The 25,779-nt window shown below is 38.1% G+C and overlaps 1 protein-coding gene across 1 annotated transcript in view; it reads left to right on the top strand.

Annotated features, from left to right (window-relative positions):
- The window catches only part of LOC138755715 (serine/threonine-protein kinase OSR1-like), a 114,222-nt gene extending 94,231 nt beyond the window's left edge, over positions 1 to 19,991 (top strand). Inside the window, exons 12-18 of the mRNA XM_069922172.1 lie at positions 609 to 644; positions 3,222 to 3,425; positions 3,878 to 3,939; positions 7,118 to 7,170; positions 8,397 to 8,465; positions 14,500 to 14,564; positions 16,632 to 19,991. Of these exons, the coding sequence (XP_069778273.1) occupies positions 609 to 644; positions 3,222 to 3,425; positions 3,878 to 3,939; positions 7,118 to 7,170; positions 8,397 to 8,465; positions 14,500 to 14,564; positions 16,632 to 16,706 (564 nt within the window). The 3' untranslated portion in view covers positions 16,707 to 19,991. The remainder of the gene's footprint in view (positions 1 to 608; positions 645 to 3,221; positions 3,426 to 3,877; positions 3,940 to 7,117; positions 7,171 to 8,396; positions 8,466 to 14,499; positions 14,565 to 16,631) is intronic.
- The last annotated feature ends 5,788 nt before the right edge of the window (positions 19,992 to 25,779 follow it).

The following is a 25,779-nucleotide window of genomic DNA, read 5'->3' as shown; positions in this document are numbered from 1 at the left end:
ACTTAGTCCAAGTTTTTAATTTTGGCCCTCTGTGAAGTTGAGTTTGACACCCCTGGTCTACTTGCTTGTTAAAATCCCACACACCTTTTCTGTTTGCTGTTGTAATTTGTTGTCCACTTTCTGGCTACTGTTTGGTGATCTGTATATAACTGCCAACAGTGTCTTTTTATATTTCTAACAATATTGAACAGTAGAGAATGACAGTTAATGAAGCTGCTACTTCAAGTCTCCAGCAACCCAGCTTTAATTCTGACCATCGGGAATTTGCATGTTCTCCCTGTGCTCACGAGTATTCCCCCCTGTGCTTTAGTTTCCCCTTGCATCCCAAAGACATGCAGGTTGACAGCTTAGTTAGATTTGTAATTTGTTTCCAGTGTGATGGCGACTGATAGAGTCTGAAGGGTGTTGATGGGCTCAAGGGAACATAAAATGGGATTGCTGAAAGATTGATGTTAAAGGATGCCTGGTGGTCAGTGAAGATTTGGTGGGCCAAATGGTCTCCTTTTATGCTGTTTGACTCTAACTCAATTGCTATAATATTTTATGATTCTATTGCTGATGTTGAATTGATAACTATTTAATTAATTTACTTTTTTTTCCCTCAACAGTCTCCCCGAGTAAAGGATTCTCCACAGGGTCCAGATGTGAGTCTGAGTGCTTTCTCTTTTTAATTCTTGGAATTTGAATAACCCATGAGCAAAGTTGTATTTACCCGGAATGGTACTGATGGGCTTTCTCCATAATGTTGCGATTGTAATGAATTCTACATTATACTCCTGATTCAAGGGAAATTTGGAGATTATGATACTTGTGTGCCCTTGCTGCTCTTGCCCTTTCTCAGGGCGATGCTTTCCATGTACAGTAAATTATATTCTCATTGTGAAAAATTATTATAGAGCATGTGACTGAGTTCTATTTGCGACTGTTGAGAAAGGATCATTTAACCCACTAAATTACATTTTGAGCCAATGTCTTTCAAATTTCTAACCAAAATAAGCATCAGAGATGATTACCTTCTCAATAAAAGATTTGAAGTAGATGACTTTGATGTTATTGATTAATTATTGACAAAATATGCCAGCTTGTTAATACCATGGATTCAAATTATTATTCATAACTAGCTTCCACAATGGTACAAAACTTTTAAATTAACATATTTGGTTTTATGAAGAGGGATTTTGCTTAAAACAATGAGCAACAATTATGTGGCAGCATTGAGCAAAGGAATGTGCGAGTTGAGAGGGACAGAGTTCTCTGACAGCTGTACAGTTCTCTGACCAGTGCAATGTACATGAGCCATTTAACTCAGGCAAACAGTACTAAGAATCTTCACAGCTTATTGGACTGCTTTATCTGAAGAATAAAATTACATCTTTAATGCCCATCTTTAACATGGTAGAGGATTGTTGTCCAGATTTAGACAAAAATACTAAATTTAGTAACGCTAAAAAAAATTGAATTAAGAATATGGAAAATAGATGGTGGTCTCCAGCCAGCAGGATGACTTGTTCATATTCACCCTTGGATTAGTATTTAAAGTTCCTGGGTATTATCCGATTGTACAAGTACAACCCGATGAAACAGCATTCTCCAGTCCTCTGTACAACACATAACATACCTAGATATTTTAAAATATTAAGTGATATATTTTGATGGGAACAATACCAAGAAGTCTCAGGAATAGGATGACTGAGAGCAAAGTTTATACATTCTTGCAGGTCGCAGGGTAATTTGCAAAGACTTTTTGGATTGGGGATTAAAGATGTGCTATATTTATAAAGCATAGTTTGACCTCTGCTAAGCATCATACTTAAAATGGTGAGAAATCCAAAAGCTGCAGATGCTGGTATCTGGACCAGACTAAATTTCTGGTGGAGAAATGTTGACTGACCATTTTTCCTGGTTTTTTTTATAAATCCCCTCTCTATTTTCCCCTCCCGCGCACCCCCTCCCCCCCCCCAAACAATGGTTTCTCTCTCTCTACCTATTTCTCCAGCATGCATACCTTCTGCCCTAACTTTTTTGGGGTCCTTCCTCAATTTCTTTCCCCCTTCATATACATAATATAAGCCACTTTTATCTTGATATGTGTTCAGACCAGAAATCTAGGCCATTTCTACTCATGGATGCTCTCTGAACTGCTGATCTCTGCCAGCAATCCTTTATCTACATTTGAAGAATAGTGAAGCATATAAGTGAGGGTCCTTGATGATGGAGGCTACTTTCTGAAAACACTGCCTCTTGTAGATATCCTTAATGGGGTGAAAATTAATGCCCATGATGGTACTGGCTGAGTTCACAACTTCTATAGCTTTTTCCTGTCCTATGCATTGACATCACCACACCAGACATTGATGCAATCAGTCAGAATGCACACCATGGTACACATGTAGAAGTTTCCAAGAGTCTTAAGTGACATATTCAATCTCCTCATACTCCTAACGAAGTACAGCTGCTGGCAAGCCTTCTTCATGATTGTATTGACATGAAGGCCCCAGGATAGATCTTCAGAGTTGTTGACACCCAGGAACTTGAAGTTCTTTACCCTCTCCACTGCTGAGGACTGGGTTGTGTTCTCTTGGTTTCCCATTCCTGAGGTCCAAATCAGCTTAGTTTTGCTAACGCTGAGTGGTGTTGTGACATCACTCAACTTCATCTCCTGTACGCTGGTGTCATCAGTAAATTTGTTGTTGGCATTTCAATCATGCCTCACCACACAGACATAGCTGTAGAGAGAGTAGAGCAGTCAGATCAGTACTGTTGGCTACTTTTCCAAGACATAGGGGAGTATAGATTGAGTTGATGAAGGGGACATAGTTTTATGTGATGTTCTGAGATGCATTCATCACCTTCTGTAGCATCTTCCAACTTTGTGCAAGGCAGCTCCTATACCACTTGGTCAAAGGAAGTAGAGAATTTGGACCATTTTCTTGACATGGCTTGTCTCAGTCAGATCACCGTAAATGTTTATTTCCAACGAGTTTAAGCTATCTACTCACTCCTCTTCAGCACCATTAATGTAGACAGAGAGCGGTCTTTCTTCTCTCCTCCTTTGTCTTACTGACATATATCTGATGCAGACATGATTGGCAGAATGACCATCTCCTGTGCCTGTCACTGATTCTAAAATTCTTTGGGTCAAATATTAGTGACATTTTGTGACCGAGTGAATAGCGAAATAATAAGCAAATCAGTTTTGTTCTTTTTTTTTCTAATTATAGCTTTACGTGTCAGCAGAAGCACCAGGCTTAAATATTCCAGCTCCTGTCCAAATCCCACAGGTGATACCTCAACCAACACCAAAAGTACCTGATGCCATTCTCGTGCCTCTTGCTCAACCTTCGGTAATACCTGTCTCAATGCCTGTGGCAATGCCAGACCCAAGCCTGCAAGCTCCAGCTCAGCATCAACTACCTGCATCTCAGGTACGTTTCAATTTTAGAATTAAGTGATAACATTTTAAAGAACACAATATTTGTATATTTTTTACTAATAATACTAATTCCCAGGTTGTGTTTTTCAGTTTTTAAGGAACAGATTCTGATTTGTACAACGCACAATTTGCCTGTAATTATACCTTCTTGAATATTTTAACAAATGAAAACCTGTAAAACTTTAGTTGCCAAAATAGTTTCAACAGTCTCTTTCCTTTACATGTGGAATGTGTCCTTGAACACATCTCCAGTAAACTAGTTTGGATCCTGTTTATTTAAAGTTTTCTCTAAAGTGCAAGCGGACTCCAGACCTGTAGGTGCCGCTGATTCTGAACAACCTTCTGCATTTGCAGCAAGTGAGGATTTTATCAGCAAACATCCACATCCTATGAACAAGTAAAATAAAATTATTGGGTAATTCTGCTGACTAGTTTCTTTTTCAGCTGGTTCCTGGTTCGGCTGCAGATTCACACCAAACGCCCATTAGCCTTGTGTTAAGATTGCGGTAAGTGAAATAAAATCAGTTTTCTTTCCTGATTGAAGTAGAACTGAGAACTATACAAATTCAAAAAACTATAATGAGGTACTTAAAAGGTTCTGCCTCAGTGCTTTCCAAATTTTTTTTAGTTTTGCCCATCCACTTTGGAATGAAAGGTAGTGGACCAGACGATTACAGTAAAACCTCCTGGTATCTGGCTTCTATGGGGATTGGTTGATGCCAGATATGTGTATTTTCCAGTTTGAGATTCACTCTTACAGTGTCTAACTAATATATCATCATTAACAATAAACAGTTTAAAAGACTAAAGACAATGTAAAATGTAAAGTAATTTGAAAAAAAAAATCAGTATTGTGGTCTTTAATTATGTTAAGTTCATTTTAATCAGGTAATTCCCATAGCTTACAAAATTTAGCTTACCGGCTGCTAGCGTTGCTCTAACTGCCACCACCATAATTAATCCTCCCTCTCCCAAGTTTACAGATGAAGCCTTACTAAGATACATAATAATGTACTAATAGAGGTAGACTTTTACGAACCAGGGATAAAGAGGCACTTTAAGAATGCAACCAACTCTTCTTACTGGTTACGGCATTTTAATCAAACCCAAGTTTATTCAAGCAACTGTTACGAGCAAAGCATGGCTAAGGCACACCACTGAATGTATATTTGCTCCCATCTTCACCAAGTCGAATCAAGTTTATTGTCACCTGATTGCACAAGTACAACCCATCCAAAATGTTCTTTGGTCCTCAGTGCAAAACATACAGACACACAACCAGAAATAACACACATAAAGACAAACAATACACCTGCAGGACAAGTATTCATATATACAAATAAAAAAATCAATGTTGTTTCATGAATATGAACCAAAGGTTTATGTTATTTCAGAGAACATTTACTTTTACAATTTTAAACTTTTATTTAAATATTTATATATTTTCATTTATTTTAATTATTTATTTCCTCTTATTTTGCCGGTTGCTTGAATTCCAGATAACAGGGGTTTTACTGTATTTATATAGTGAAAAATTTAAGCAGGTAATTGTGCAGAGAAATCTGGAAGTGCGTGTGCACAAATTTTTTTTAAAAAAGTTTGCAGATGGAGCAGGTAATCAAGAAAGCAAGTGGGGTTGCATTTAAGAGCAGAGAAGTTCAGCTTCAACTGAACAGAATACTGGTGAGGCCTCACTTGGTGTTCTATAGGCAGTTCTGGTCTTCTTACTGGCTTTGTATAGAGGGTGTTCACCAGATTGTTTCTAGAAACAAAAGTGTTATCTTGTAAGGAGAGAGTGAATAACCTGAGACTATCTATACTTATTTGAGTTTTGGGAGATGGGCAGGAAATCTCATAAAATATAAAATTGCAAAAGAAATAGATGAGATGGAAATGGTATGTTGTTTCCACTGGAAAGTGAGATGAGAACTCCGAAACATAGACTTAAGATTCAGGTGAGTGGATTTGAGAAGGAGATTAGGAGGAATCGCTTCTCTCAGAGAGTAGTGAATCTTTGAATTCTCTACACAGTGAAGCTGTAGAGGTTCATTGGATGCATTGAAGACGCAGATTTTTAACAAATTTGGGAATTAAGGGTTATGGGGAACAGTGGAGCTGAGACTATGGCCAGAGTAGCTATGATCTTCTGAATGGCAGAGCAGGCTTTAGTGACAGGATGGCAGCTCAACTCTCGCAGAAGGAACTTTCTTGCTTCTCTTTCTTGTCTTAATGGTGGCACTTAACTAATATCCCCTATTTGTGTGCCTTTATAGGGCAAACAAAGGAAAGATTTTTTTGTATCTTGTGTACATGACCATAAATGGAGTCTTAAATCTTAAGCAAGAACTCCATCTTTCTTGTAGTTTCATATTAGAAGTAGAACAGCATTGTTATGGGAGCTGAATTCATTGTTTTATTTTCAGAATCAGAATTTATTGTTATGCACATGATATTAAATTTGACGTCTTGCAGCAGCTTTTCACAAGTGTAAAAATCAGTATAAATTACATTTTTAAAATAAATAAATTAGTGCAAAAGAAGAAAAAGTAAGGTAGCATCTGTGGTTCATCATCCATTCAGAAACCTGATGGCTGAGGGGAAGAAGCTGTTTTGTACTACAGAGTGTTCATCTTCAGGCTCCTTTACCTCCTTCCCGATGGTAGCAGGGTGAAAAGGGCATGCCTTGTGTGGTGAGGGTCCTTGAGCTCAGAGACTACTTTTTTAAGACCCTGCCTCTAGTATTTATCCTTGATGGGGTGAAGACTGATGCCCATGATGGCACTGGCCGAGTTCACATCTCTCTGCAATCTTTTCCTGTCCTGTGCATTGGTAACTCCATACCAGACAATGATGCAATCAGTCAGAATGTCTTCCACAGTACACTTGTAAAAATTTGCAAGTCTTTGGTGAGGTACCAAATTTCCTGAAACTCCTCACGATGGCAAGCCTTCTTCCTGTTTACCTCGACATGGAGGCCCTAGGGCAGATCTTCAGAGATGTTGACACACAAGAATCTGAAGTTCTGAACCCTTTCTACTGCTGACCCTTCCAATTTCTTCATTGCTAAATTGACGATTTTCTTTCAACTCTTGACTGTTTTGTCTGCATTTCACTGCTGCTAATAGCTACAGGAACATTAACCAAGCGATTGTGTTACTGAACTAGTGACATTAAAAAAAAACTTGGGGCAATTAATTAATAGGCAATAATTCATTCTAATCACTGGCATTCCCATTGGAAATTTTAAATTAATTTAAAGAAATAAGCTGTAGTATAAATAAATTATGCATAATGGCCTGGTTCACTAGTGTCCTGCAGTGAAGGAAATTTGCCATCCTGCATATGTGGTGCTGTGTTACGTGTATAACTTCAGATCTATTTAACTCATCTCTGAAAGAGACTTGCTTGTCTCCATTTTGGACTCTCAATGTATTTTCCTTCAAGTAACAATAGATCTTTGTTTGAAGAAGGGCACAACTGTATTGGAAAATATTAATTCAGCAAAGTTAAATAATATTTGCCCTTTAAATTATTTTGAATAGTAATGGTCTAAAACCTGCAATGGCCTATGGATGAGTTAGATATATCATGTATCTCAATGTTAACTATGCTTGCTTGAACAGTTGACAAATAATTGACAAAGTTCTTTTGTTTACCCTTGCCTTACCTCCTCTCCATCAACAGGAATTTAAAGAAGGAACTGAATGACATAAGATTTGAATTTACTCCAGGTAGAGGTAAGATATTTTTCAGTTTCTTTAGCTAGACCATGGAATCAGCTACCTTTATTAAGCTTTTATGGGTCTGCTACAGGATGGTCAAATAGCAAGTAAAGCCTTCACTTTACCACACTGTGGTGTCTAGTCCAGGCAAAGAAATGTTACTACAGTAAAGATTTTCCCTAACCCATACTCTGTCAACATTCTGCAGCTGTTAATTGTGTTGAAGAGTGTACAAATGGTGTCTGTGATCCTTGAAGTTGTAACTGGAATAAAGAGATCAATGATTTTCATGTTTTACTCCATTAGATATGCAGATTGAAGTATGAAGACTGAATCTATTGTTATTGAACACTTCATGATTACATTTGTTAGAAATTACAATGTGAATAGTCAGACATTTATGCTGCTTATTTTCACTTGTGCGTAATTTTGAATGTTCAGAGATTTAGATTTGGTATCCTTTTGTGAAAGAAGGGTTATTACATCTTTGGATACTATGTTGAGCCATCTTCCACATCCTTTTTAGTTTCCTGCGATTAAAAGTTAACTCAGTTGTTGCATTAATAGAGTTAATTAGTAGTTGAGTAAGTTGATGTACACTGACCTTTTGAACAATTTGTGCTTTTGATTCTAAAAATCTATCTTCAGCATGTTGGATTTTATTTAATAAGTGGAGCAGTGCTTTCCAGTTAATTCCAATTTTGTGAGCTTAGCTGATATTTAGCTTTAGTATTGCATTACTCTTTTAAAAAGCCATATTAGAATATTTTCTTGCTTCCATCCTACCCTCCACAACCAAATCCAGTTCATTTTTTTTTCTCCAAATATTTCACAAACACCCTTCAGTGTTTCACTAACTGATCATTCATTACTCAGTTTAGTTGTCCAACAAAGTTCAATACATTTCTGTTCTTGCGTGATCTATGTTTCGAAGCAGGCATCCTTCAATTGGAGAAAGAAATCTCAAGGAATTCATGTCGCTTTTCTTTTTTTATAGTGATGTAGCATCAGGTTGCCACTTTGGATAATCAAACTCAGATCAGATTGAGTCTGCAGACTTTGTAACATGCATGTCTGTGATTTGCATTGAGCAAGGTCTGTTCAGCCATTTCAAGAACTCATAAATAAATGTCTTTCATTTAAATAAAATACTTTAAAGGTGAATTATAACATTTTGTAAGGTGGGCAAAGCATTTCTTGATCTGCAATTAGTTTAAGAGTACATTTATTTATTTTGACAGATACAGCAGACGGTGTTTCCCAAGAACTTGTCTCTGCAGGTCTGGTTGATGGAAGAGATGTAGTTATAGGTAACTATTGTTGGTTGCTCTACGTGATTTCAGAATTTGGATGCTTATTGACCCAGAAAATATCTTGCTGATACCACACAAAGTGATCTCAAAGACATGGCTGAGGTCATAAAGCTGCATATTGAAAATATTAACTCTAATGCTATCTTGCTTCTTAAAAAGGAAATAAACACCCACCAATTAATAAATGTAATTGAGTTGATTTATTTCTGTGAAAGCCAACCACTATCTTCTCAAAGAATGGGTAGAAATTTTTGACTTTGACAGCAATGGTCATATTCCAGAATTGAACTTCAAAATAATTTTCCAATCCTATAAATGTGTGTAGTGATTCTTTTATACATTGGAATGCTCCGTAACTTGGTAATACTGGTGCCACATTGACTTTGATGGCAAGGTAATGTTTATTGCACAAATATTTCCCAAACATCCTTCAGTGTTAACTGAATCAACCGTGGTTAACAAAGGAAATAAAGGAGAGTATAAAATTGAAGGCGCAGGTGTACAAAGCTGCAAAGAGCAGTGGGAAACTGGAAGATTGGGATAACTTTAAGAGACAACAAGGGGTTACAAAGCAGGTAATAAGAAATGGGAAAAAGGATTATGAAAGTAAATTGGCACAAAATATAAAAACAGAAAGCAAAATATTTTATAAATATATAAAACGGAAGAGGGTGGCCAGAGTTAACATAGGACCCTTGGAGGTTGAGAAAGGAAAACTGGTAGCAAAAAATGAGGAAATGGCCGAGGCATTGAACAAATATTTTGTGTCAGTCTTCACGGTGGAAGACACGACCAGCATGTCCAAGTGTGGAGTTAAGGATGCGAATGTTGGGGAGGGCCTTGATAAAATAGTTGTTACAAAGGAAGTAGTGATGGAGAAACTAATGGGACTAAAGCCAGACAAATCACCTGGTCCTGATGATATCCACCCAAGGGTTCTGAAGGAAGTGGCAGAAGTTATAGTTGATGCATTGGTGGTCATATACCAAAATTCCTTGGATTCTGGGCAGGTCCCAGCAGACTGGAAGACAGCAAATGTCACGCCACTTTTTAAGAAGGGATGTAGACAGAAGACTGGAAATTATCGGCCAATTAGCTTGACGTGTGTAGTAGGAAAAATGCTCGAAGCCGTCATTAAAGATGAAATAGTGAAACTTTTGGAACGTAAGGGTTCAATCAGGCAGACGCAGCATGGTTTTAGAAAGGGAAGATCTTGTTTGACAAACTTGTTAGGATTCTTTGAGGATATAATGGGTGCGGTGGATCGAGGGGAACAGGTTGATGTTGTATATTTGGATTTCCAGAAAGCGTTTGATAAGGTGCTGCACAAGAGACTTATCAGTAAGTTACAGGAAAGTGGAGTCCAGGGAAGTATATTGGCCTGGATTGAAAATTGGTTGTCTGACAGGAGGCAGAGATTCGGGATAAGTGAGAGTTTTTCAGGTTGGCAGAGAATGGTAAGTGGGGTGCCGCAGGGGTCGGTGCTAGGCCCACATCTGTTCATCATTTACATTGATGACTTGGAGGAAGGGACAAAATGTGGTGTAGCCAAGTTTGCAGATGACACCAAATTGAATGGAAGAGCAAATTGTAATGAGGATGTGGAGAGTCTGCAGAGGGATATAGTTAAGTTGGATGAGTGGGCAAAGGTCTGGCAGATGGAGTACAATGTTAGTAAATGTGAGGTTATCCACTTTGGCAAGAAAAATAAAAGATCTGAATATTATTTAAAGGGTGAAAAACTACAGCATGCTGTTGTGCAGAGGGACTTGGGAGTGCTTGTGCATGAATCGCAAACAGTTTAGTCGCAGGTGCAGCAGGTTATTAAGAAGGCAAATGGAATGTTGGCCTTCATCGCTAGAGGAATTGAATTCAGGAGTAGGGAAGTAATGTTGGAACTGTATAAGGTACTGGTGAGACCGCACCTGGAGTACAGTGTCCAGTTCTGGTCTCCATATTTGAGGAAGGATATACTGGCTTTGGAGACGGTCTAGAGGAGGTTTGCTAGGTTGATCCTAGGGTGGTAGGGATGTGGAATGAGCTTCCGGCAGACGTGGTTGAGGCGAGATCATTGGTTGCATTTAAGGAAATACTGGATAGTTACATGGAGAGGAGAGGACTGGAGGGGTATGGACCGGGTGCTGGTCAGAGGGACTAGGAGGGTGGGGATGAAGGGGTTGACATGATGAAAGATTAAATCGTCTAGGATTGTATTCGCTCAAGTTCAGAAGAATGAGAGGAGATCTTATAGAAACATATAGGATTATGAAGGGTATGGATAGGATAGATGTAGGAAGGTTTTTTGAGCTGGCCGGGGAAACTAAAACAAGAGGACACAGTCTCAAGATTCGGGGGAGTAGATTTAAGACAGAGATGAGGAAAAATAGTTTTTCCCAGAGAGTAGTGAATGTTTGGAATTCTCTAACCAGGGAAGTGGTTGAGGCTGCTTCATTAAACATATATTTTAATGCAAGAAGCATAGTGAACAAGGTAGATGAGCTTAGAGCATGACAGATACTTGGGGTCATGATATTGTGGCAATTAGTGAGACCTGGCTACAGGAGGGGCAGGACTGGCAACTTAATATTCCAGGATACATTTGTTTTAGATGTGATAGAGCAGGGGGTAAAAAAGGGGGAGGAGTTGCTCTGCTTGTTAAGGAGGGCATTACTGCCTTGAGGTGGCAGGATGGTCTGGAGGGGTCGTCCAGTGAAGCTGTTTGGGTGGAATTGAGGGGTGAAGAAGGCATGAGGGTGCTAATAGGGGTGTATTACAGACCACCAAATGGGCCAAGAAAATTAGAGGAACAAATTTGTAGGGAGATAACGTATATGTGTGAGAATCATAAGGTAGTGCTCATGGGAGATTTTAACTTCCCTCACATTGATTGGGATACCCATACAGTTAGAGGGCTGGATGGGCTAGAGTTCATTAAAAGTGTTCAAGATTGTTTTCTAAATCAATTAGTAGAAGTACTGACTCGGGACGGTGTAATAATAGATCTCCTGTTAGGGAATGAGCTAGATCAGGTATCGGACATTAATGTTGAAGAAAAAATTGGGTCTAGTGATCATAACTCTGTTAGTGTTCGGGTAGTTTTAGGAAAGAGCAAGGAGGGGCCTAAAGTTGAGGTTCTGGATTGGAGAAGAGCAAATTTCGAAGGAATAAGAAGGGATTTGGGGAGTATTGAGTGGGACAGAATATTTTCACGTAAGGATGTAAATGAAAAATGGAGGATATTCAAAAAAGAAATTTTGAGGGTACAGAGTAGATATCTCCCAGTGAGGATCAAAGGAAATGTTGGAAGTCATAGGGAGGCTTGGTTTTCGAGGAATATTGGAAATTTGGTTAGGAGAAAAAGGGAGGTGAACAAGAGGTATAAAGAGCAGGGAGCTGAGAGTTTGAAGGAGGACTGCAAGGAGTGTAGAAGGAATCTTAAGAAAGAAATTAGAAAGGCCAAAAAAAGACTCGAAGAAGCTTTGGCAGACAGCGTAAAAATAAATCCAAAGGGTTTCTATAGGTACATTAAAAGTAAAAGATTAGTGAGGGATAAAATTGGACCCCTTGTAGATAGCGAGGGTAGGCTGAGTGAGAAGTCAGAGGAAATGGGGGAAATTTTGAATGATTTCTTTGCCTCGGTATTCACTAGGGAAAAAGATATTGAACCAGTTGAAGTAAAGAAAAATAGTCGGGAGGTCATGAAGCATATAAGGATAACCGAGGAGGTAGTGATGGCTGTGTTGAAAAAGATAAAGGTGTCCCCAAGGACACTCAGGGAGGCTTGTGGACAGATAGTGGGGCCATTAACAGAGATATTTAGGATGTCACTGGTCACCGGGGTAGTGCCAAAGGATTGGAGGGTGGCGCATGTGGTTCCACTGTTTAAGAAAGGGTCCAAATTTAAACCTGGGAATTATAGGCCTGTGAGTCTGACATCTGTGGTGGGTAAGTTGATGGAAAGTGTTCTGAGGGATGGTATTTACAAATATTTGGAGGTACAGGAATTGATAGGGAGTAATCAGCATGGTTTTGTCAGGGGTAGATCATGCTTGACAAACCTGATTGAGTTTTTCGAGGGGGCTACAAAAAAGGTTGATGAAGGGAAAGCTGTGGATGTTGCCTATTTAGACTTCAGTAAAGCTTTCCACAAAGTTCCCCACAAGAGGTTAGGAAAAAAGGTGGAGGCATTAGGTATAAATAAGGAGGTAGTGAAATGGATTCAGCAATGGCTGGATGGGAGGTGTCAGAGAGTAGTGGTAGAAAATTGTTTGTCCAATTGGAGGCCGGTGACTAGTGGAGTTCCACAGGGATCGTTCCTGGGTCCACTATTGTTTGTTATATATATTAATGATCTGGAAGTAGGGGTGGAGAATTGGATAAGCAAGTTTGCGGATGATACAAAGATTGGTGGTGTTGTGGACAGAGAGGAAGATTACCGTAGATTAAAAGGTGATTTAGGAAGGCTGGAGGTGTGGGCTGAGAAATGGCAAATGGAATTTAATACGAATAAGTGTGAGGTGTTACATTTTGGAAAGGCAAATCTAAATAGGTCATATGCATTAAATGGTAGGCTATTGAGATGTGCAGAGCAACAAAGGGATTTAGGAGTGATGGTAAATAGTACCCTCAAGGCTGATACTCAGGTAGATGGTGTGGTGAAGAAGGCATTTGGAATGTTGGCCTTCATAAATCGGAGTATTGAATTCAAGAGTAGGGAGGCTATGATGAAATTGTACAAGGCATTGGTGAGGCCAAATTTGGAGTACTGTGTACAGTTTTGGTCACCAAATTATAGGAAAGATATAAACAAAATAGAGAGAGTGCAGAGAAGGTTCACGAGAATGTTGACAGGATTTCAAGGTTTGAGTTACAGGGAAAGGTTGTGCAGATTAGGGCTTTTTTCTCTGGAGCGTAGAAGATTGAGGGGGAACTTGATAGAAGTGTTTAAGATTTTAAAAGGGACAGACAGAGTAAATGTGGATAGGCTTTTTCAATTAAGAGTGGGGGAGATTCAAACTAGAGGGCATGGTTTAAGATTGAAGGGGGAAAATTATAAGGGGAACATGAGGAGAAATTTCTTTACGCAAAGGGTGATAGGGATGTGGAATGAGCTTCCGGCAGACGTGGTTGAGGCAGGATCATTGGTTGCATTTAAGGAAATACTGGATAGTTACATGGAGAGGAGAGGACTGGAGGGGTATGGACCGGGTGCTGGTCAGAGGGACAAGGAGGGTGGGGATTTGTTACGGCATAGACTAGTAGGGCCGAACTGGCCTGTTCTGTGCTGTAAGTGGTTATATGGTTATATTTAAAATTCGGTTAGATAAATTTTTACATGATTGAGGAATTAAGGGATATGGGGAGAAGGCAGGTAGGTGGAGTTAGGTCATAAATTAGATCAGCCATGATCTTATTGAATGGTGGAGCAGGCTCGATGGGCCATTTTTGGCCTACTCCTGTTCCTACTTCCTATGTTCCTATGTACAAAATTCCCTGATTAAGGTGATGGGCTTTTTTTTTAAAGACTGCTTTCGTTTTCATGCTTTTAAGATTGTGGCTGGTAAGGAATTGCAGGATTTTAACAATAGGACTAAAAATGACACAGTGATATTTGTCTGCAATGGCCTGAGATGGAAGGGCACCTTGGAGACAATAGTATTCCTGTAACCCTACTGCATCTGCCATACTTAGTGCTCAAAGATCATAACTGAAGAAAAAGACAACTTCTTTTGGCGAACATTTCTCCTTGAAGCAATTCACCCATTGATTCTTGTTTGTGTCAAATTGACGGCAGTCTCTCAGGGGGGGGGGGGGTGCGAAGAAACTTCTGTGAAGCACTAAGATTTTTTTGTGAATAGTTGATAAATATTTTCTGCAAGCGAAGTGTAATGTGGTGAAATGCTCAATAAATAAGAACAAGAATTGATTCAGGTTGGGTATACAGTAAGAGTTTACATTTTCTAATATGCATTTTAACAATCAAAACTAAAAAGCAGATTTTAACTTGTATCTTTTCTATAAATAAAATTAGTTGCAGCAAACCTACAGAAAATAGTGGATGAGCCAGCTGCAAATAGATCTGTCACTTTCAAATTGGTGAGTATAAACTTCCATGCTGTATTAATACCAAAATATCATTAGATGTGAAGGATATATAGTTAGTGTAGCCATAACATAATTGAATGGCAAAGCAAACAACAACCCTATTTCTTGTACTCTCTCCTGTTTCTATGTTCCTGCGCAGCTATTTTTCAGTTTGTTGCTGTCAGTAAGTTTGCAATGAAAAAGAATGTGATTGAGGCAAGTATATTAATGCTAGGGGGGGGTCAACTACATTCCTCAACAGGTCCATTATTCCTTGCATATTAGAGCCCCTTTGCTTCACAAACCTACAGTGGGGTTCATGGGGGGAAAAGAAAGTCCCACTGACCAGCACCCGGTCCATACCCCTCCAGTCCTCTCCTCTCCATGTAACGATCCAGTCTTTCCTTAAATGTAACCAATGATCCCGCCTCAACCACATCTGCCGGAAGCTCATTCCACATCCCTACCACCCTCTGCGTAAAGAAATTTCCCCTCATGTTCCCCTTATACTTTTCCAAAGTAGAGAATCGTTGGGGTTTAGTGACAGTATGAGATTTGCAAGCTAATTGAATGTGAGGATTGCTAAGGTAAAATAGGGATCAAGAATTTGATCTTAACTACATCATGGAGTGACCTATAAATTGAATTAAGACCAGGAATTATTTTTATATTATTGTGACTCCATTTGTAAGCATTAATTTATCCAAAAAACATAGACCCAACAGAATTTTCATAGATCTAGTTTATTGAGTTTTCATAATAAAAGTTGATTTTCAGTGAGAATATGATATGGTTTAAACAATTGACAGCTTTTCTAAGTGAGATGTTTGCACCCAAATGTTTTCCCTTCCCCTTTTTATACTTTTCCACTTTACTAACATTTTCTGGCACATTGATTCTTTCTATACTTGCCCAAGTTGTAGCCAGTTGGTTAATAATTAAAACTTGACCTTGCTGTGGTAGGTCTAAATTCATCCAGTCAACTTGGTGACCTTTGTTCATTTTTCTGTAGCCTGAAAATAGTAACAACAGAGATGCAAGTGGGAAAGGGAGAGGAGTGGAAAATATCACAGCGGGGCTCAGGCAGCTCAGACTAGAGGGCTTGTCTACTGAGGCTATATGGGTGTAGGTGAGATTTGGGAAAAGTTTGACCACACTCATGGGATTTTATTATCGTCCAATAGTCTGTGAGAATTTCAGGCGCAAATCTGTATAGAGATGGCAGACAATGCTGTTCTGGCAGTAGGGGATTTTAACTTTCCACTAATTAACTGGGACTACCATATTGATAAAGGGCTGGATGGCTTGGAGTTTGTTCAGGAAGATTTTCTAAATCAATATATAGAGGTACCAACTAGAGAGAGTGCAATACTGCATTTCCTATTAGGGAATGGGACAGGTCAGGGACAGAAGTATGTGCAGGGGAACATTTTGGGTCCACTAAGCATAATACCATTAATTTCAAGTTAATTAAGGAGAAGGATAGGTCTGGGCCTTGGGTTGAGATTCTAAATTGGAGAAAGGCCTATTCTGAGGAAATGAGAAAGGCTCAAGAACGCATGGATTGGGACAAATTGTTTTCAGGCAAGGATGTAATTGGAAGACTTTCAAAAGGGAAATTTTGAGTGTACAGGGTTTGTAGTTCCTGTCAGGATCAAGGGCAAGGTTAGAAACTGAAGGGAACCTTTGTTTTCGAGGGATATTGGGGATCTGGTCGGAAGAAGAGAGAGGAGAATAACAGGGGAATAGGCAACATTGGATGCGTTGTAGTTGTGTCCTTGGATGTGATGCAGTACTAATTTAAGCACTGGCTGCGCCATGGTGCTTTGTGTGTCATAGAATGTCTGCGTAAAGGTGGCTACCCTTTGGTCCATGAAGTCCTTATTCAATAGGAGGAGGGAGATATCTTTGGGCATCTGCTCTATTGAGTAATTTGTATTGATGGAGGCAATTCCAATGTAAAAGTTTACATACCATAGCTATTTTCTATTGAAAATTGGACATGTATTTTTCCTTTTCTATCAAGTTTATGCAAATCTAATGTTCTTATTATATTAAAATCTTTTTTTTTGCTTGCAGGCTTCTGGAGTTGAAGAATCTGATATTCCTGATGATGTTAAACTCATAGGATTTGCACAACTTACCATTAGTTAAATTTCACTAAAACAAAATATAAACCTGCTGACCCCATATGTGAATAGGTATCTCACTGGTGTTGGCTTGAGGAAACTTGTATTGCCAAAGAGTGATGGCCTTTGCCTGTAGGACTTGCAACGCTTGCCCTGCCTCTCCCTGTAACAAGGAATGTACAAATAGAAGTGAACTGAGTATTTGCTTTCACTACGCAAAAAAATGGAATATTCGCCATCAATACCTTTCTACAAGGTTTCAGCTTGCAGGTTCCTCCATATGATGCTGCATGCCTGATGAAGGCAAACTCGAATATCTGGCTCTCAACTGCAATTTCTCCTCTTTCAGCTCCTCTGCATTTTCCACCTCCCCTGATTTCTTTTTGAAATAGCCTTATTTTTGACAATGCTTTTTTTTTTTACTGATCAGTTTTAAAAAAGAGAGATGACTTCCCCACAGTTCTTGAGACCTGTTGCATCAGTTTGAGAAATTGTGTGGTTTCAGTAACTAGTCCTTCGATTAGCCTTTTTCATTAAAAAATAACAAAAGATCAAATTAAATATGGATCACAATTAAATTATAATTCATCTAAAGAGTTCTTTCCAAAGGGCTACAACCCAAAGCAATGGGCAGCATGTCTTTTTGTGTGTGTTTATTGTTCACTCAGTTTCCAGGTACATTAACTGCCTTTGATGTGATCTAAAAGTAGATTTTCTTTTTGTTTGTGTGTTAAAGGTAAAAGAGAATTTAAATATAAATATTCATGAAGAATAATTTTTTTTTCTTTTATGTAATGTGAATTGTTATGGCACAGTGGTCATGCCATCTTATATAATGTGGAAACAGTGAAAAGTTTTTTTTAATTGTCAGCCTTTTTTTCCCCCCCCTTTTGACCTATTCCTAGAGCCAACAGGCAAGTAGTTTTTGGGGATTTTATTTTCCAGTTGTCTGATATTTTAGCTCAAAGAAGTATAAAAGTTTCAGATGTGAATGCTGAATAGTTTGATTCTCTTGAAAAGTTGAAAGAATTATTTAGCTCGTTCCTCAGTAGATTTGAGTGATTTGTGAAATTTGTTGCATCACATGATGAAAATAATACAAATTGTGCTATGTTCTACATTATTGTGAGTGGGGCTTCAACAATATATTGGCACTATCATGCTGTATTGATCACATATAAGCCAATATACTTTAACGTTGCACTACCCTGCTGTGAACCTAATGTACTGTGATGTATGCAGTACATCACCCTGAATGCTAGAGAGCCACAGAAGTTTTTCAGGCTGTGACTGAGCAGCATAAAGGTTTATTGCTGTTTTTTTTTTTGACATAATTTAAGAATTTGTCAGGCCCATCATTCATGATTTATTATTCTAGTGACAATATAATAATGGGTGAAACAAATTGTCCTTTGCAGTACTAGTCACGTCGGAAATTTACGAGATATTCCGTGCAGTTTTAACCAGTAGAAATGGAGGCGCAAATAGAATGGGATGATACGCTGTCCATTTGAAGATGTTGATGGCGATTGGCTACCTGGGTTTTTAACAGCCTTAGATTAAGGCTTGAGCTATTCATGTGTGCAACTTTGTTTGTCCCCCACCCTACCTCAGCAGATTATTATAGATCCTAAAAAGTTCCTTTCTTCTGCAACAGGTGTATCAATTTATAGAAAAATGCTGCCATTTTGCAAAACTGTTAATAATAAACCAAAGACACAGGAGACTGTGGATGCTGGAATCTGGAGCAATACACAGTGTACTGGAGGAATTCAGCATCAGTGGGAGAAAATGAATTGTTGATGTTTAGGGCCAGAACCCATTATAAGGACTCAACCTGTTGAATTTGTCCATCAGATTGTGTATTACTCTTCATAATGAATAAGGTCGGTAAGAATGATAGAAGCCTTTAACTCATTATTTAATCCATTTAAAAATGTTGTTTTCCATACCAGTTGCTGCAACAAATTGCTCCCAAGTGTCACTCTGAAGAATTCCTTCCTGGAGCAAGGTTATACATTTACCTTTTATCAATATGTACATGTGCCACCACGTCTTGAAAATTAATATTAAGCAGAATTTCATGCAATCATTTATTTTCCTTTATCTTAATTGTTGGTATGAAGCCATCTTTCTGAAAACCAAGAAATAGAGAATAGTCATCGAGCATGATGTGTCTAGCCTCCAATGGCTGCAAGTCTACCCCAGCTTAAAAACCTAATTTAAGGAAAGATTTGTGGAAGAGTAACTGGAGCCACATAATTGCATAGTTTGTTTGAATAGTGCTTTTAAAATATTGTTTTCGAAAGTCTAATGACAGAGATACATAAATTTTGAAGTTGCTGAATTTGTGTGAACCATGTAAAAAAAGAAAATAATTATTTTTAATTATTTTAAAATCACTGCGTCTTTCACTGTTTTGTTGATCTACTTGCTTTAAATGATTTGTGGATACAAAAACTGGCTTTGGTATGAAAGCTATGGATTTGTCTTCCATCACTTTGGGAATTACAGGATCTGTGACACAGTTGCATGATTTCATATGACTTTTTTTCTAAGTTTGTATAGACCTAGCTTTGGTTATTTTATTAATGTACCTATTACTGGGACTGAGGCCTGCTGTTGCTAAGGCTAACTCACAAATTGGTGTAATACTTATTGTAACACAAAGGTGTAAAATATTGTGATCACTTCTTCAAGATGATTGGATTTTTTTGCATGGTTTTGCTAATTCCTTTTAATCAATAAACTGCAAACTAACTTTTGTGTGCTTAACAGTGATACTTCATCTATCTAACACCTGATAACTAAATTTTAAGTCTGCTCAAGAAAATTTGCATGCAGTTAAAGTCATTTGAATGGATTTGGCTCCTGCATTTCAATCAGAAGAATGATTTTAGCTTGCATGATGCTGAGTTGTAGGCTCTGTTACTTGATCAAATCATTTTATTGAACAAGTCAAACTCTACTCAAGATACAAGAACAAGACCTATATTGGCACTTCACTGCAATATTTTAGGAAATGAAATTTGATTTGTGAAGCCAACTTTTGAATGGGACATCCAGTCAGGATCCACATTCAAACCAATGCAAATGTCATAGCACTTTGAAGAAGCAAAGAGCGAAGCCAACAGTGTCTGCCAACAACAATCCCTCAACCATATCACCCAAACGAGTTACTGTATCATACTTTCTTGCAGTTTGTGAGCAATTGCTTTGTGCAAATAGGTTGCTGCAGTACAATGGTAGATGTATTTCAAAGGTGCTTTTGGATATTTAAAGGTTGACAATAAATGCAAGTTTTTTTTAATGCATTGTCAAAATACATCTTGATGTTTCCCAGTATTACTGTAAAAATAGTGTCTGGATTAATTCTTCAAGCAGATTTTACACCCCACCCCCCAAAAAAATCCAATATGTGATGTTCTGTTTCACATTTGTTAAGAGAATGTTGGCTTGGACACCAGTCTTTGCACCTCTTTGTAAGGTGTTTTGGGGAATATTAGCCTGATTTTATCAGCCCATGAATATTTGAAATGTTGCTAATGTTTTCTGGCCCTCAAACTTATTCCAGCATTGATAAATTTATGCCTCATTCTGTGCTTCAATACTTTACTTCCTTTTGTCCTGTCTGCCTCGTAATCTCCCCAAATGTACTGATTGTGTATGATCATTTAGTGAACACACGCTAGCTTTGTTCAGCCTCTGTGACAATCCAGTTAAATAAGCTCCTCTTGTTAGTGGCCCTAAATAGTCAATGCTGAGACATTATCAACTGGTTGACTTTCCAGTTAGAAATGGCCTCTCAAACTATAAATTTACCTTCATATCTTGTGTGTCTCAGTGTTGATTTTTGAGCTTCTTGTCTGAGTAAAGTCCAGTCTTGTTCAAGTGAATTGATGTTGCACTGATTTAAAGTGTCTTCTCATTTATACATTAAAAACTGTTTCAAGCAGGGGTAGCCAACCTTTTTAGTTTAGACATATAGCACAGTAAATGTCCATTTCGTCCATAGAGTCTGTGCAGCCCAATTAACCTACACACCCCCCCCCCCCACCAGTACGTACTTGTGGTGAGCCGAAATGGTCCGTTACCATGCTGTGTGTCTAAATTAAAAGATTAGCCACCTCTGGTATAAAGTGTTCAAAAACAAGTTAAAGTTCTGTTTTACCTTGAAAGACTTTCTTGGTTTTGTTTTCCCCAGGAGAAATTTTATTTGTACGTTTGTAATCTTCAAGATTTGACCCAGCATACTTATACAATGTTTTTTTAAAGATGCTTAGGCCACCTGGAGTAAAAAGGCAGGACCACCTCAGGATAATTTAAATTGCTGTTAACTTATTTAGGTACCTTTGACGTATAGTCAGTCACTCTAGGAAATGCAACAATCAGTTTGCACACTGCAAGCTCCTATAAATACCAATGGAACAATCATGAGATCATTTGTTTCAGTGAATAACAGTTTGCTCCTTTCATCAGATTTTGCTATGAGGAGCATCCACTGAGGAGAGCTGATAAGGCAGTTTATCATTTCATTCAAAAGATGACACCTTTCGACAGTGAAATAAGTACTTCCTCAATACTACACCAGCTTAAACTTTTATGATATTTTCCAGAATAAATCTTGAATAAGATGATTTGAGTTGTCAGATGTCTCACAAGTGCTAATTCTCCAAAGTAAGCATTGCTGCTAAACTTTTACAATTAAAGTAATATATGAACAGCAGTAATTGGTGTTGGGCCCTTTCCCTTTATAATGGAACTTTCATTTATGTCCAACTCCTGCCTGCTCACCTTTTCAGTCTCCTCGTAATGGTCATAGAGAAGCTGTAAACTGCACAGATAGTACCTGATGAATATGTGCTACTGATGGGGGGGAAAATAAACATTGTATTTTGAGCAATTTAGTAGAAGATCCTGTCTAAGATTAAACAGAGTACATTGAAAAATGTGTTGCTGTGCTAGAACTTTTTTGAATTTTTCTAACTTTTTCCATTACTTTAGATCAGTAGGCTGTTTATCTTTTTGGAAAACAAGATATAGCCTAAGTAGACTTCAGTCCCTTTCAATCCCCCTGTTTCCTGCTTTCTCTTAAACTCCTTCACAGAGGATTGCATCATGGGCTGAAAAAGGAAAGAAGTGTGTGTGAATAACAATGTCAATTAAGTTCAGCAAAAGAAAATCCCAGCAGTCAATTCACATGAAGTGAATGATTTATTCTTTTACTGAACTAGCAATTATTATGGGTATGTAGCGGCGACTACATTGCTCCTGTAATAACACACACAACCATACCAGTTGAACTCAGTGAGCAGACTAGTTTATTGCAGGCTGCTGGACTGCACTTATACTCCCAGCCCGGACCTGGCTGAAAACCGGCTGGAGGGCGCTGATGTCACCCAGGCGTCATGTGGCCCCAAAGTGTGGGTTTCTGAGCCCCTAGCTGGAAGGAAGGCAAACCCATGACAGAGCCATTTTGGCCGGCTGCCCCACCGCGTGGCTTACAAGCGGGGCCGGTTCGCCTGCCTTGTGGTGAGCCACCACAGGTATACCTTGTACAGTAGTTCACAATAATGCTCACCACTACAGGAGGTCATTTATGGTGTCCATTTTCCTCTGATTCGGGTGGATTAACCACACATCCTGCAGATAATTGTTTTAAACAAGAAAATCTGAAGATGCTGGGATTGTATTTATCTTCCAGATATCACTTTGACATTCACAGACAATTGAGAAGCAAAAGTAAAAATATTGAGCCAGAAGTAAATAGATAAAAGACAACTAAGATTTGAAGAAATTATTGTCTTAAAAACTGGTGTGATGGAAATGGGTTCCGCTTAATGGGGCTCAAGATGTTGAGGAATTGGGAGCTGTATTGTTAGAATGATCTACACCTTAACCATGCAATAGTCTGTCTTCATAAGAATGTGAAAAGCATCTGTATTAAGCAACTATGTTTATTCATCTTCACATTTAATTGCTCATTAAATTTTTTGATGATTGTAGTATCCTGTGAGAGAAGTATGACTGATGTCACCCATGCAGAAAATCTGTATGAGACGTGATTTAAAAATATTGTGATGTATTAAAGTTTGTCGGCATTTTGTGACTTAGAAAATGGGGAATTAGAACATAGTCCATGTGCATGCAGAGGTTCTTAAAGTTGATTGTTATTAGAACTTTATTTCTGCAGCCTAATAAAAATAGTCTGTGGCCAAGCATCATGGGATAGTTAACTAAACTGTTGCAGGATTAGCACAGCAGTTAATGCAATGCTATTACAGGGCCAGTGACCTGGGTTTGAATCCAGCGCTTTGTGTAAGAAATTTGTACGGTCTCCCCATCACCTGCATGGGTTTTCCCCAGGTTTTCCTCCCAACCTCTAAACATACTGGGGTTGTAAGTTAATTGGGTGTGATGAGTGGTATGGGTCTCAATGGCTGGAATCAGCTTCTACCGTGCTGTAAATAAAATATAAAAACAAAACTAATCCCAGCCACTGGTGGAAGGTCCAATCCACAAACTAGTTAGACCAGACATGAGCTCAAGCTAATAAAACAATAGTGTTAATGACCACAATTTATTAACTATTGAATATTTAAAACCAGTATTGGTCTATGGAATTATGGACAATACAAAGCCTGACAGATTGGAGCTGTGGCTTGTTTGGAATTCAAGTTTCTCCCTACATTCATAATCCTTTGAAAATGGATAGTATTGGACCTCCCACTTTGCTTCTGATTGGTCATGGCAAGAGAACTTTCTGGAAGGTCACAGCAGGAATAGTACTAATTCTTTACCCCCACCAATCACAGCCAAGCCAAGGAGTGATAATTCAGCAGCAAAATCAGTGAGGACTGGGTCCAAGCTACTCCAAACCAGGGAGTGAAGACTGTACCAACCACACCTGAGCCAGGAGACTGACTTTCAAGAAGAGCAGAGAACCTGGGAGTCCAGTGAAGACATCTGTGACCAGGCCCAAGCGTGACAGATAGTGAATGGGTTAGTATTGTATGATTATGAATAAAGCTATGTTTGTACTTGGATCCAACTTGTGTCCTTTTATTCATCTCCAAAATAGAAAACACCTGAGGAAAATTGCTCTTGGAAATATTGGTTGAAGTGCTCAGAAAGAGGAGAAACTTCTGTTACCTTGGAATTTTTGAGAGTGCTTTTGTATGTGCAAAGACATTCCACCCTGCCAGATATCTGTTTGATCTGAGTAAAAAGTATACATTCTGAAATAGTTGAGCAAACAAAATCTAGGATTTTTGGTGTCTGATTGGATATGTCTCTTGTAAGGAGTGTGAGGTTTTGAGTTTCAGTAGAAGAATGACTAACAGTGCCAGCCATCGGGACTGGGGTTCGAGTCCTGCACTGTCAATCAGGAGTTTGTGTGTTCTCTCTGTGTCTGTGTAGATTTTCCCTGGGAGCTCCGGTTTCCTCCAACTGTTCAAAATGTACCAGGGGTGTAGGTTATTTTGGGTGTAAAAAAAAATTGGGCAGTATAAGCCGAAATGGTGTGTTACTCTGCTGTATGACTAAATTTAAAAGAAGAAATATTAGCAAAAAAGAAAGTTTGATATATTGGTTAGATCAGGTTCCTTCAGATACTAGGATTACCAATCTTAAAAGCATTGTACTTTGAATTGGAAAAACTGAATTTGGATCAACAAAGGGAGTCTCACAGAGATTCAAGAATAGGGAAAGTAATGGTGGAAGTAACAAACTGAGAAAAAAAATTTTGAACACCTTTAATTCCTATTTTAAACATTTCATTAAAAGCTTTAAAAAAAGCTAACTACAGGATATTATGGTTAAATAGCAGGAAACTCAAAAGGGAAAGGCATTTATTAGACATTAAGACTGGAAGAGCTGGAATATGAAGTTATTTGTTTTCATTTTTAAAAAAAACAACACATTCCAAGGTAATCGTGTTATGCAAAGAAAAATGGACCCAGATTTTCTAACTAATTTTAAAACTGTTAGAGTAAAACATGGAAGTCTGCAGATGTGATTGGAGCTGGTGAAACTCAGAGGGTCAAACAGCATACTTTATATAACAAAGATATACATCAACCAACCAATTATACTTGTGTTAGACACGGAAAAAGCTTTTGACTGTGTGGAGTGGATTTTTTATTCAACGTGTTAGAAAGATTTAAATTTGGACCACTCTACTGGTTGGGGTAAGAAATTATATACTAATCCCTCTGCTCGGGTGGTGACAAATGGGCAGATTTTGCCAGTATTTAATTTGTTCAGATCAATTAGACAGGGCTGTCTGCTATCACCAGCCTTATTTGCATTAGTTATAGAACCTCTGGCTCAAGCAATTAGACAAGAAATTAATATCAAGGGAATTACAATTGGTGGACAAGAGTATAAAATTAATCTGTTAGATGACATTGATATATTTGACCAGTGGAGTTAGACCAGATTTTTTGAGAGAAACATACATCACTTTGTATATAAATGGAATCCATTGCTTCTACAGCAGTATAAACTGCCACTTTTGAAACATTTGATGGGAGTATGGTATAAACAAAATCAAATTATAGGATCGAAAGGTAAAATTTCAGCTAAGACAGTTATATCAGAACCAGATAATCCCATTTTCTTTGAATAATCCTTATTTGAAAGATTGAGAATCAAAAGGTGTGATATTAGTGGAGGATTGTTTCGAAGCAGGTTTATTTTTTCCTTTAAATAGATTTAGAGAGAAGTTTGGTATATTACCAAACACTTTATTTGCTTATTATCAAGTATGAGATTTATTGTTAGAAAATTTCAGTAGAGAGAGTTTGGTGAAACAAAATTTGAGAAACTAATTGTTGATGAGGGAAAAAAGAGATTTGTTTTGGAAATGTATATGTTACTACAGAAAAAGATGATGGAGGTTGATGTATATAAAACAAAAGAAAAATGGGAGAAAGATCTATTCCTATATCTTTGGAGGAGTGGTCTAATATGTGTGTTGACAGTGTTACACAGTTAATTAATGTACAATATAGTTTGGTTAATTATAATTTTTTACATCAGTTGTATTTAACACCTGAAAATTTTAAAAAAAAATATGGATTCAGTAAATCAAATTA

This window comes from Narcine bancroftii, chromosome 2, assembly GCF_036971445.1.
Source record: "Narcine bancroftii isolate sNarBan1 chromosome 2, sNarBan1.hap1, whole genome shotgun sequence".
NCBI classification, from domain to species: domain Eukaryota; kingdom Metazoa; phylum Chordata; class Chondrichthyes; order Torpediniformes; family Narcinidae; genus Narcine; species Narcine bancroftii.
Note: the sequence above shows the minus strand (reverse complement) of the source record. Positions and strands in the feature narration are given on the sequence as shown.